General features: G+C 56.3%; 1 protein-coding gene across 1 annotated transcript in view; it reads right to left on the bottom strand.

Annotated features, from left to right (window-relative positions):
- THBS4 (thrombospondin 4) overlaps positions 1-13,880 on the bottom strand; it is a 52,087-nt gene that overhangs the window by 20,534 nt on the left and 17,673 nt on the right. Inside the window, exons 3-7 of the mRNA XM_051854066.2 lie at positions 8,682-8,929; positions 6,642-6,750; positions 6,197-6,279; positions 902-953; positions 536-741 (exon numbers count right to left, since the gene is read on the bottom strand). Coding sequence (XP_051710026.2) covers positions 536-741; positions 902-953; positions 6,197-6,279; positions 6,642-6,750; positions 8,682-8,929 — 698 coding nt within the window. The remainder of the gene's footprint in view (positions 1-535; positions 742-901; positions 954-6,196; positions 6,280-6,641; positions 6,751-8,681; positions 8,930-13,880) is intronic.

Raw genomic sequence — 13,880 nt, 5'->3', positions numbered from 1 at the left:
ACTGGACGCGTGGCTGGTTACCCACGGCCCTGGAGTGGTCTCTCCAGGAGCTCAGCCAGTATCTGCTGCCAGTGTGCGCTCTGGCTGCGTCCCTGGCACTTTGGGGTACTCCTGGGTTACGGGGCCTCTCTGATGGATATTGTTGGTCTGAGGTTCCCTGCCCACTGCTCCCCCACTTTAGGAAGGCTGAAGGCATCCACCATGCCCCCTCACACAAACCCTCCCACCGATCCACCCTGCCCACGTTGGCAGAAGTGTGGGGAGGGTGAGTGGCACACGGGCTGTTGAGAAATAACGGTGCAGAGGCCACGGCAGGCGGGCATCACAGCCCTGTACCACGTGGGCGGCTGCGCAGGCAGCGACAGACAGCCGTGTCCTGCCGCTCCCTGGGGGCTGCCAAGGACTCACAAGGAAGTCCTTCTCATGGTGCCCGGGAGGTGACCCAACCTGTGCCCTGCCATCAGCGGGCTTCTTTCCCCAGGAGCTGCAGGGGGCTGGGGGGGCGGCGCAGGGAGCTCCCACGTGCTGAGCTCACCTCGTCCACATCAGAGCAGGTGATGCCGCTCCCCGTGTAGCCCTCGGGGCAGGGCCCGCACTGGAAGCCGTCCCTGGTGTCCGTGCAGCGCACGCCTCGGAAGCACGGGTTGGAGTCGCAGCGGCGGCGCGGCGGGCGTGTTGGGGGCGCCGGGGGGGCGGGGGGCACCAGGGTGTTTGGGGTTGGGGACTGAAAGCTGAGAGGACCTGGAGACAAACAGTCCCAGGGGTTATTCATCGCCAGGCAAACAGACTGGACACGCCGTGCAACGCCATTCTCCCTCTACCCTGTGCTACACCCACAGCCCACGGTCACCACGGCTGCATCTCTGCCCACGCGAGAGCCAGGGACCCACACGGTACTGACCGCAAGCCTGGCACTCGGCAATGGTGTTCCGCAAAAACGACGTCTCCTTGACCTTGAGACATGAAGGGGAGAAAGAGGATGGAAAGGAAGTCCTTGTGTAGCCCTAGGGATGCACCCCTCACGGTGGGGCTGAGGTGACCCTGGGGACACACCCCTCTCAGTGGGGCTGAGGTGACCCTGGGGACACACCCCTCACAGTGGGGCTGAGGTGACCCCCTGGGGACACACCCCTCACAGTGGGGCTGAGGTGACCCTGGGGACACACCCCTCACAGTGGGGCTGAGGTGACCCTGGGGACACACCCCTCACAGTGGGGCTGAGGTGACCCTGGGACACACCCCTCACAGTGGGCTGAGGTGACCCTGGGACACACCCCTCACAGCGGGGCTGAGGTGACCCTGGGGACACACCCCTCACAGTGGGCTGAGGTGACCCTGGGACACACCCCTCACAGTGGGCTGAGGTGACCCCCTGGGGACACACCCCTCACAGTGGGGCTGAGGTGACCCCCTGGGGACACACCCCTCTCAGTGGGGCTGAGGTGACCCTGGGGACACACCCCTCACAGTGGGCTGAGGTGACCCTGGGGACACACCCCTCACAGTGGGGCTGAGGTGACCCCCTGGGGACACACCCCTCACAGTGGGCTGAGGTGACCCTGGGGACACACCCCTCACAGTGGGCTGAGGTGACCCTGGGGACACACCCCTCACGGTGGGGCTGAGGTGACCCTGGGGACACACCCCTCTCAGTGGGGCTGAGGTGACCCTGGGGACACACCCCTCACAGTGGGTTGAGGTGGCCTGGGGACATACCCCTCACAGTGGGGCTGAGGTGACCCTGGGACACACCCCTCACAGTGGGCTGAGGTGACCCTGGGGACACACCCCTCACAGTGGGGCTGAGGTGACTCCCTGGGGACACACCCCTCTCAATGGGGCTGAGGTGACCCCCTGGGGACACACCCCTCACAGTGGGCCTGAGGTGACTCCCTGGGGACACACCCCTCTCAATGGGGCTGAGGTGACCCCCTGGGGACACACCCCTCTCAGTGGGGCTGTGACCCTGGGGACACACCCCTCACAGTGGGGCTGAGGTGACTCCCTGGGGACACACCCCTCTCAGTGGGGCTGAGGTGACCCCCTGGGGACACACCCCTCTCAGTGGGGCTGAGGTGACCCTGGGGACACACCCCTCACAGTGGGGCTGAGGTGACCCTGGGGACACACCCCTCACAGTGGGGCTGAGGTGACCCTGGGGACACACCCCTCTCAATGGGGCTGAGGTGACCCCCTGGGGACACACCCCTCACAGTGGGCCTGAGGTGACTCCCTGGGGACACACCCCTCTCAATGGGGCTGAGGTGACCCCCTGGGGACACACCCCTCTCAGTGGGGCTGTGACCCTGGGGACACACCCCTCACAGTGGGGCTGAGGTGACTCCCTGGGGACACACCCCTCTCAGTGGGGCTGAGGTGACCCCCTGGGGACACACCCCTCTCAGTGGGGCTGAGGTGACCCTGGGGACACACCCCTCACAGTGGGGCTGAGGTGACCCTGGGACACACCCCTCACAGTGGGCTGAGGTGACCCCCTGGGGACACACCCCTCACAGTGGGGCTGAGGTGACCCCCTGGGGACACACCCCTCTCAGTGGGGCTGATGTGACCCTGGGGACACACCCCTCACAGTGGGGCTGAGGTGACCCTGGGGACACACCCCTCACAGTGGGCTGAGGTGACCCTGGGGACACACCCCTCACAGTGGGACTGAGGTGACCCTGGGGACACACCCCTCACAGTGGGGCTGAGGTGACCCTGGGGACACACCCCTCACAGTGGGGCTGAGGTGACCCTGGGGACACACCCCTCACAGTGGGGCTGAGGTGACCCTGGGGACACACCCCTCACAGTGGGGCTGAGGTGACTCCCTGGGGACACACCTCTCACAGTGGGCTGAGGTGACCCTGGGGACACACCCCTCACAGTGGGGCTGAGGTGACTCTGGGGACACACCCCTCACAGTGGGGCTGAGGTGACTCCCTGGGGACACACCCCTCACAGTGGGGCTGAGGTGACCCTGGGGACACACCCCTCACAGTGGGGCTGAGGTGACCCTGGGGACACACCCCTCACAGTGGGCTGAGGTGACCCCCTGGGGACACACCCCTCACAGTGGGCTGAGGTGACCCCCTGGGGACACACCTCTCACAGTGGGCTGAGGTGACCCTGGGGACACACCCCTCACAGTGGGGTGAGGTGACCCTGGGACACACCCCTCACAGTGGGGCTGAGGTGACCCTGGGGACACACCCCTCACAGTGGGGCTGAGGTGACCCTGGGGACACACCCCTCACAGTGGGGCTGAGGTGACCCCCTGGGGACACACCCCTCTCAGTGGGGCTGTGACCCTGGGGACACACCCCTCTCAGTGGGGCTGTGACCCTGGGGACACACCCCTCACAGTGGGGCTGAGGTGACTCCCTGGGGACACACCCCTCTCAGTGGGGCTGAGGTGACCCCCTGGGGACACACCCCTCTCAGTGGGGCTGAGGTGACCCTGGGGACACACCCCTCACAGTGGGGCTGAGGTGACCCTGGGGACACACCCCTCACAGTGGGGCTGAGGTGACCCTGGGGACACACCCCTCTCAATGGGGCTGAGGTGACCCCCTGGGGACACACCCCTCACAGTGGGCCTGAGGTGACTCCCTGGGGACACACCCCTCTCAATGGGGCTGAGGTGACCCCCTGGGGACACACCCCTCTCAGTGGGGCTGTGACCCTGGGGACACACCCCTCACAGTGGGGCTGAGGTGACTCCCTGGGGACACACCCCTCTCAGTGGGGCTGAGGTGACCCCCTGGGGACACACCCCTCTCAGTGGGGCTGAGGTGACCCTGGGGACACACCCCTCACAGTGGGGCTGAGGTGACCCTGGGACACACCCCTCACAGTGGGCTGAGGTGACCCCCTGGGGACACACCCCTCACAGTGGGGCTGAGGTGACCCCCTGGGGACACACCCCTCTCAGTGGGGCTGATGTGACCCTGGGGACACACCCCTCACAGTGGGGCTGAGGTGACCCTGGGGACACACCCCTCACAGTGGGCTGAGGTGACCCTGGGGACACACCCCTCACAGTGGGGCTGAGGTGACCCTGGGGACACACCCCTCACAGTGGGGCTGAGGTGACCCTGGGGACACACCCCTCACAGTGGGGCTGAGGTGACCCTGGGGACACACCCCTCACAGTGGGGCTGAGGTGACCCTGGGGACACACCCCTCACAGTGGGGCTGAGGTGACTCCCTGGGGACACACCTCTCACAGTGGGCTGAGGTGACCCTGGGGACACACCCCTCACAGTGGGGCTGAGGTGACTCTGGGGACACACCCCTCACAGTGGGGCTGAGGTGACTCCCTGGGGACACACCCCTCACAGTGGGGCTGAGGTGACCCTGGGGACACACCCCTCACAGTGGGGCTGAGGTGACCCTGGGGACACACCCCTCACAGTGGGCTGAGGTGACCCCCTGGGGACACACCCCTCACAGTGGGCTGAGGTGACCCCCTGGGGACACACCTCTCACAGTGGGCTGAGGTGACCCTGGGGACACACCCCTCACAGTGGGGTGAGGTGACCCTGGGACACACCCCTCACAGTGGGCTGAGGTGACCCTGGGGACACACCCCTCACAGTGGGGCTGAGGTGACCCTGGGGACACACCCCTCACAGTGGGGCTGAGGTGACCCCCTGGGGACACACCCCTCTCAGTGGGGCTGTGACCCTGGGGACACACCCCTCTCAGTGGGGCTGTGACCCTGGGGACACACCCCTCACAGTGGGGCTGAGGTGACTCCCTGGGGACACACCCCTCTCAGTGGGGCTGAGGTGACCCCCTGGGGACACACCCCTCTCAGTGGGGCTGAGGTGACCCTGGGGACACACCCCTCACAGTGGGGCTGAGGTGACCCTGGGGACACACCCCTCACAGTGGGGCTGAGGTGACCCTGGGGACACACCCCTCTCAATGGGGCTGAGGTGACCCCCTGGGGACACACCCCTCACAGTGGGCCTGAGGTGACTCCCTGGGGACACACCCCTCTCAATGGGGCTGAGGTGACCCCCTGGGGACACACCCCTCTCAGTGGGGCTGTGACCCTGGGGACACACCCCTCACAGTGGGGCTGAGGTGACTCCCTGGGGACACACCCCTCTCAGTGGGGCTGAGGTGACCCCCTGGGGACACACCCCTCTCAGTGGGGCTGAGGTGACCCTGGGGACACACCCCTCACAGTGGGGCTGAGGTGACCCTGGGACACACCCCTCACAGTGGGCTGAGGTGACCCCCTGGGGACACACCCCTCACAGTGGGGCTGAGGTGACCCCCTGGGGACACACCCCTCTCAGTGGGGCTGATGTGACCCTGGGGACACACCCCTCACAGTGGGGCTGAGGTGACCCTGGGGACACACCCCTCACAGTGGGCTGAGGTGACCCTGGGGACACACCCCTCACAGTGGGGCTGAGGTGACCCTGGGGACACACCCCTCACAGTGGGGCTGAGGTGACCCTGGGGACACACCCCTCACAGTGGGGCTGAGGTGACCCTGGGGACACACCCCTCACAGTGGGGCTGAGGTGACCCTGGGGACACACCCCTCACAGTGGGGCTGAGGTGACTCCCTGGGGACACACCTCTCACAGTGGGCTGAGGTGACCCTGGGGACACACCCCTCACAGTGGGGCTGAGGTGACTCTGGGGACACACCCCTCACAGTGGGGCTGAGGTGACTCCCTGGGGACACACCCCTCACAGTGGGGCTGAGGTGACCCTGGGGACACACCCCTCACAGTGGGGCTGAGGTGACCCTGGGGACACACCCCTCACAGTGGGCTGAGGTGACCCCCTGGGGACACACCCCTCACAGTGGGCTGAGGTGACCCCCTGGGGACACACCTCTCACAGTGGGCTGAGGTGACCCTGGGGACACACCCCTCACAGTGGGGTGAGGTGACCCTGGGACACACCCCTCACAGTGGGGCTGAGGTGACCCTGGGGACACACCCCTCACAGTGGGGCTGAGGTGACCCTGGGGACACACCCCTCACAGTGGGGCTGAGGTGACCCTGGGGACACACCCCTCACAGTGTGTTGAGGTGACTCCCTGGGGCCCAGCTGTGGTGTGGCTCAGGCCAGCCTCCCCCCGCCCGCCCCGGCTGGTGGCACCCCCCGCCAGTGGCAAGCTGCTCGGAAGGCTCAGGCTGTGCCCCAGTGCCGTCCTGCGTGTTACCTGCTGTCTCAGGAGGTCCTTCACCTCCCCCAGCAGCTGGTTCAGTTGCGCCATCTGACCCAGGAACTGTCGATTAAAGTCCCCTGGAAGAAGAGTGCAAGGCAAGACGCATTCAGCCGGTGACGGTCCTTTCTAAATGACCCCAAGTGCCCTCCCGCCCATCACCCCGCAAGGATGACGGAGTCCCTAGGGTCTCTGAACTGACCTGGGGAGTGTGCTAATTCACCTAAGAAAACTGTGCGAACAGCGCCACCAGCTGGTTAGTCCAAATTCATCTAAGTCATGAAACAAAGGCGCAATGAAAATATTCCTTGCCCTGGATGTCGCCCAAGCCCCTGACCTGCGCAGCTGCCCTCTGTGGGCCGCCTGCTCACTGCCTACCAGCCCGCTGGGGGCCTTGGACGTGGTCGGTGCTGACTACGCTGTGCACCTGCGTGGGCCGCACCTGTGCCGGCGGCAGCCAGCGGCTCGCTCTGCTGCAGGAAGCAGTCTTGCAGGCTGGCCACCTGGAACAGCGAGCCTCGCACCACCAGCTTCAGCTCTTCCAAGAAGTCCTGGAAAAGAAACCACCACCACGTCCCGACCACGTCCCGACCACAGCCTCTGCCACCGCGCTGACGGCGACAGGCTGGAGAGCGCACGAGATTCCATCACGCAGTAGCCCCGCCTGCTTGGACACCGACATCTCACCTAAGTTTCTGGCTTCACCTTTTTCCTAAACCCCACCAGCCCTAACCTTCTGACTGAAGCATGTATGGAAGTGGCCAATAGCCCGGGAAAAACGTGGGCCTCCGATCTGCCCAGGGGCTCATGGGGCGGCTGAGAGGAGGAGAGGCTGCCGGCCCTCACGGTGAGCCGGTTCCTTACGGCAGCAGCCACCGAGGAGCTGCCTGCAACTTGCCAATGGAGTGTATCGATCCCAGCTTCACACAGCACTGGGCAGGGTTCTTGGCTCCACATCCTGGCAGTTTCTCATCTCCTTGGGCTATGACAGTGAATAAACAGTGTGTCTGTGACTGCTGGCACCCTATCGCACAGGTATCTGTGGTCCTTGGGTAGGAGTGGGTAGCACAACTCACAGGTGTTTGTGATCCTTGGGTAGGTCATTGACACTGTATCTCACAGATGATCTGTGACCACTAGCTAAGTAGTCGGTACCACATCTCACAGGTCTCTGTGACTGCTGGGTACGTAGCTGGCACTGTATTCCTGTGTCGTTGAGCGACACCAATGGTTCACACAATCACAAAGTCAGCTTGCCCGCCCTTCTTCTCGCAGCTCCTGTGGTCCCTGCTCGCCGTCCGAGGAAGCAGAGCTTTGGACAAAGTCCCGGTGGGGACAGTTTCCGAAGACCTTGCCGTGGAAGAGTCCCGGGTTTTAGAAACTGGCGCACGTGGTTGTGGATGCTAATTTCTGACCTGATCAGCGACAGCATTTCTGTCACTCTGATTATCTGAGCTACTTCGGGGATTCAGAAATAGGGTTTAGGTTAGCTCTCTAGTCACTAAATTTTTCTGCATACAAACCTACATATTTAAAAAAACAAATCAACAGAAAACACATTAGATTGCAGCTTTCTTGTAATTGCTGCTAAAGAACACTCCCTGTTGTTCACGCACAAACCGCCAGTCCCAGATTTGCAGGTTTCATTACTCTCTGGAACTTCTACTTATTACTCTCTAGTAGTGCGCCTCCTTGTGGTGGTGATCACTACATACACCCTGCCACCTCGCACAAATGGCTCTCGCAGCTCGTCACTAAGGCACACAAAACGAAGTAAGAAAATCGCGATGGAAAATGAGGGTTGGGAGACAGAACATGACCATGCTATCGACCATATCGTTGGACGTAGTCACTGATTATGGCATTGACTTCTGTACTGGATAAAAATCGGGAACTATGAACAGTTGGAAATTACTGGGAAGGACAAAGAATACGAGTTCTTTATAGGAAACAAAGCATTTTCCAGCACAAAATTCTAAAAGGCAATTTCTGCAGCAGGTGCAATGGTATCATAAAAAATGCCCGAGCATGGTGTAAAAACAGAAGGCAGAGCTGAGGGGTTTGCAGAGGGAACTAAGCAAGCAATAAATTCCTTTCGGCAGTGGATGTCCTGACAAGACCTGAAAAACACTTCTAGTGCTTGGCAGTTTTCAATCATTTTTTTTAGTTTTCTCTGAAAATAAATAACAGAAGTATTAAAAATAGAGAGCCCAGGCACAGGAAGATGGTTCTTTTTCAGCGGTTGCCTTCTAACTCCGGAGAGTCTCTGCTTACCGCTGGAAGCCAGGTGCTCTCCATCTGGGCTGCCTCTTAGAGTAAGTTTGAGAAGGCAGCTGCCTAGGCACCGCTCCTGCAGGCCCTGCGCACTGTCTCGGTTTTCCCCACCATTTAAGAGCAGCCGGCGCGGGAGCCACCAGCCCATCCTGTGCGCTCTGCTCGGCTTCCCCCGCCCGGCAGCCCGCCCCTCCGCTCCGGCTCCTACCTGTGCCTTCCTTTGTAAGGTCTTCAATTCAAAGGACTCGGGACTCTGGGAGAGGGCAGCAAAGGCTCTGGGGAGGTTGTGGACAGAGTCCACTTGGGTGCAGTCCACGTAGAGCTCCACGGAGCCGGCCCCTCGCTGCAGATTGCTGAGTCGCAGGAGCAGCCTGTGTCGCCGCCCGTCAGCCAGCTGCAGGTTGTTGAACACCACCAGGTGGATCTTCCCGTCGCTCTTCATGTAACGGAGGATGGCTGGAGGGAGCACAGACCAAGGAACGCGTGATGGGCGGAGGGCAGGCACAAGGCGGGGTCAGGGGAGGAGTCGATTGGCAGATTCACTGTCTTCCCGGGGCCATGCACTGCTCTGGGTGCCGGAAGGCAGCAGGCACCAGAAGCCACCCTCCTCCCGTGGACGCTCAGTGTGGGTGGAGAAGCACACAACTCGGAGCAAGTGGGAAAACGCTCAGGACTACTGGAGACAGCGATGGGCTCCGTGCGCACACAGAACCACGTGGGACAGCAGGGAAGGGGCTGGCACTGTGGTGCAGCGGTGAAACCCTCAGCCCAGATCAGAGTGCGGTTCAAGTCCCAGCTGCTCCACTTCTGATGCAGCTTCCTGCTAAAAGGCACCTGAGAAGGCAGGAGAGGAAGACCCACGTAGGAGACCCCGAAGACACTCCTGGCTTTGGCCTGGCCCAGCCCTGGCTGTTATAGGAATTTGGAGAGCAAACTGGGGGATAGAAGATTTCTTTCTCTCTCTCTCTCTCTCTTCTCTCTGTCACTCCACCTTTCAAATCTATCATTTTTTAAGGGCAAGCTAAAAAGTAAGCTCCCAGGAACATGAATTGCTGACTTCACCAAACACGTGCTATGGGGATGGCAGCTCCTTCAACGCTCAGTGTCCCCTCACCGCAGTCCTAGGAGACGGGAGTCAGTGCAGAGGAGGAAAGTGACACGCAGGAAGGGAGGAGCCTGCCAAGGTCCTCGTGAGTGGCAGGACCTGACCCTGAGCCCAAGAGTGGCCGATGGGATGCAAGCACAGGCCTGGGCAAGCATACGTCACGTCGGGGTTCAGTGCTCCCAAGACGAACCACACACACTATTCCAGGAGAAGAGAGTTTTTCAAAAAGTGGAGCGTGTGGTCTCAGGGAAGAGTCAGGGAGAAAATGGCAGAGGAAAGTCTATCGAAATTAGAGGGACACTGTGGACCTGTATGGAGGGCGTGGACACCCACAACTTGGAACTCCAGCAGCCAAGAGCCTACACGCCAGTGTTGGAAACGGAGGTGAGACCAGACCACAGCAGCCAAGCCCCTGGTGACAGAGCTGCAGGAAGAGCTTAGAGGGAACCCAGCCTGGAGCACCCTGAGGGACAGTGTACCTGCCAAACTAGAAGAGGGAAAAAAAAGGACGCACACGTTTCTCTCTCCCCCATCACTTTACAGTGGCATCCTGTAACAAGCCGATAGAGCGGGTGCCACTTTGGACATACATAACATCTGTGTCAGCTAGTGCCCAGCAACCAGCTGAGTGGAGACTCCTGACTCTGGTGGGGAGAACTCACAGGGGGCTGTGAGCCTGTGACTGTGAGAGGCTTCTGTACCCGACTGTGGAAAACACTGAGCGTGTGTGGGAGGACTCACGGTGCGGCCGGGACTGGGAGCAGTCTTGGTGGGAGACCCCACAAGCTCGGGGGTTCCTGGTTCCCCGGTGAGAGACACTGCTGGGGAATCTGAACTTACACAGAGGACTGCACAGATCCTTTGTGTGGACCTTGGGACAGAGCGCACGAATATTCTACCCACTGGGGCTAGCGCTCAGGCTCTGGTCTCCAGGGAGGAGAGGAGCTCAGCTGAGCAGAATAAATTTCCCTTCTGATTGAAAAAGAGAGAGAGATTTACCATGCCAAACCTGGGTGCCATCTTAGGCAAGCCCTTAACCCTGAAGAACTGATAAGAACTCCCTGGCCACACCCACCACAAGCCTCAAGAGATTCATTGAAAGCAGACATTCCACTTATCTGCAGAGTCATAGTACAATGATATAAGCTGCCACAGCAAAAAAAAAAAAAACAAACAAAAAAAAAAAAAAAAAACAAAAAAAACAAAAACAAAAAAACAAAAAAAAAAACAAAAAACTAATGCATATCTCCACAGATGCTGAACAACACACACACCAATTCAAGAAACAAGAACAAGGAAGACAACATGATGCCCTCAAAGGAACACAGCACTTCAATACTAGATTGTGAGGATGATGAGATGGAATTCAAAAAATTGATCACAAGATTACATAGAAGTAATCAGAAGCAAATGCATGAACTACTGAAATCCATACAAGGCATGAAAGAAAATTTCTCCCACTAGGTGATCTTAAAGGTAAATGAAAATGAAGCGAAGAATTCAATAGAACAAGTAAAAATGCAGTTGAGAGCTTTAACGACAGAACTGGTGAAGCAGAACAAAGAATATCAGACTTAGAAGACAAAGCACAGGAAAGCATGCAGTCAAACCAAAGACAAGAAGAGGAGATTAGAAAACTAAAAAACACTGTTGGGAATCTAAAGGATACTATAAAATGGCCCAATATACGGGTTCTAGGAGTTTCTGAAGGCGTAGAAAGAAAGGATGAGAAGGCCTTTTTAGTTAAATAATAACAGAAAACTTCCCTAATTTGGACAAAGAAAGGGTCATCCAAGTACAGGAACCACACATAATTCCTAATAGACATGACCAGAAAAGATCTTCACCACAACACACTGAAATCAAACTCCACAGTATAACATAAGGGGAAGATTCTAAAATGTGCATGGGGGAAATGCCAGATTACTTTCAAACTCACAGTGGAAGTCTTGTCTGAAACCCTACAGCCTAGAAGAGAACGGTGAGATGTAGTCCAAGTCTTAACAGGTAAAAAATTTCAACCTAGAATATTATACCCTGCAGAGCTTTCATTTATGAATAAAGGTGAAATAAAGACCTTTCATAACAAAGAGAAATTCAAAGAATGTCACCCATCCAGCCCTACAAAAGATGCTTAAGGATGTGTTGCACACAGAAACACAGAAACATGGTCATCTCTATGAATAAAGGTAAAGGAAGAAAACCTCCATAAAAGTTCAAAGGAAATTCAAAGTAAAAAACCAGTAACATTTTTGGAAAAATGGCAGGGCAAAGTCATTACTTATCAATAGTCACCTTGAATGTAAATGGCCTCAGCTCCCCAGTTAAAAGACACGGACTGGGGGCTGGTGCCATGGCTCACTTGGCTAATCACTTGGTCTGCAGTGCCAGCATCCCATATGGGCGCTGGTTCTAGTCCTGGATACCCCTCTTCTAGTCCAGCTCTCTGCTGTGGCCTGGGAGGGCAGTGGAGGATGGCTCATGTTCTTGGGCCCTGCACCCCATGGGAGACCAGGAAGAGCTGCCTGGCTCCTGGCTTTGGATTGGCACAGCGCCGGCCATGGCAGCCATTTGGGGAGTGAACCAATGGAAGGAAGTCCTTTCTCTCTCTCTCTCACTGTCTGTAATTCTGCCTGTCAAAAAAAAAAAAAAAAAAGACACAGACTGGCTGAACAGATTAAAAAACAAAATCTATTTTCTGCCTACAAGAAACACATCTCACCAACAAAGATGCACACAGACTGAAAGTGAAAGGGTGGAAAAAGTTATTCCATGCCAACAGAACCCAAAAGACAGCTGGTGTAGCCATTCTAATAACAGACAAAAGACTTTAACACAAAAACTGTTAAGAGACAAAGAAGGGCACTATGTAATGATTAAGGATCAATTCAACAAGAAGATCTATTATAAATGTATATGTATCTAATTACAGGGCACCTGGCTATTTAAAAGAAATGTTAAGGGATTTAAATGGAGGCTTAGACTCCGATACAATAGTATTAGGGACGTCAATACTCCACTTTCAGCAACAGACAGATCAACCAGACAGAAAATCAGCAAGCAAACAGCAGAGTTAATCGACATTATAGACCAAATGGACCTAACAGATATCCTACACTTGAAGAATACACATTCTTCTCAGGAGTGCATGGCACTTTCTCTAGGACTGACCACATACTAGGCCATAAAGCAAGTCTCAGCAAATCAAAAAAAGATCAAGATCCTACATGCATCTTCTCGTACCACAATGGAATGAAGCTGGAAGTCTGCAACTCAGGAATCTCTAGAGCATATGCAAATACAGGAGTCTGAACAACATGCTCCTGAATGAACTGGGGGTCACAGAAGAAATCAAGAGAAATCAAAAACTTTCTGGAAACAAATGAAGATGACAGCATATCAAAACTTACGGGATACAGCAAAAGCAGTGTTAAAGAGGAAAGTTTATAGCAATTGCTGCCTACATCAATAAATTGGAAAGGCACCAAATAAATGAGCTATCAAATGCATCTCAAGGATCTAGAAAAACAACAGCAAACCAAACCTAAGACTAGTAGGAGAAAAGAAATAATCAAAATTAGAGAATAAAAAATTGACTCAAAAAATACGAAAGATCGGGAAAACGAAGAGCTGTTTCTTGAAAAAATTGACACACCATTGGCCAACTAACCAAAAAAGGAGAGAGAAGACCCAAACCAATAAAATTAGAGATGAAAAAAGAAATGTAATGACACCACAGAAATAAAAACAATCATCAAAAATTACTACAAAGAGCTACATGCCAACAAATCAGGAAAACAAGGAGAAAAGGAAAGATTCCTGGACACATACATCCTTCCTAAATTGAGCCATGAAGACACAGAAAACCTAAATAAACCCACAACCAAGACAGAGATTGAATCAGGAATAAAGAACCTCCCAACAAAGACAAGCCCAGGACTGGATGGCTTCACTGCTGAATTGTACCACACATTTACAGAAGAACTAACTCCAGTTCTTCTCAAGTTTTCAAAACAATTGAAAGAGAGGGAATCCTCCCAAATTATTTCTTTGAAGCCAGCATCACCTTAATTCCTAAACCTAAAAAGATGCAGTGAAGAGAATTACAGACCAAATATCTTGATGAACGTAGTCGCCAAAATCCTCAACAAAATTCTAGCCAACCGAATCCAACAACAAATCAGAAAGACCATCCACCCGGACCAAGTGGGATTTATCCCTGGTATGCAGGGGTGGTTCAATAATTGCAAATCAATCAATGTGATACACCACATTAACAGACTGCTGAACAAAAACCATATG

The sequence above is a fragment of the Oryctolagus cuniculus genome, chromosome 14, assembly GCF_964237555.1.
Source record: "Oryctolagus cuniculus chromosome 14, mOryCun1.1, whole genome shotgun sequence".
Lineage (NCBI taxonomy): Eukaryota > Metazoa > Chordata > Mammalia > Lagomorpha > Leporidae > Oryctolagus > Oryctolagus cuniculus.
This window is presented reverse-complemented; position numbering and strand designations above follow the sequence as displayed.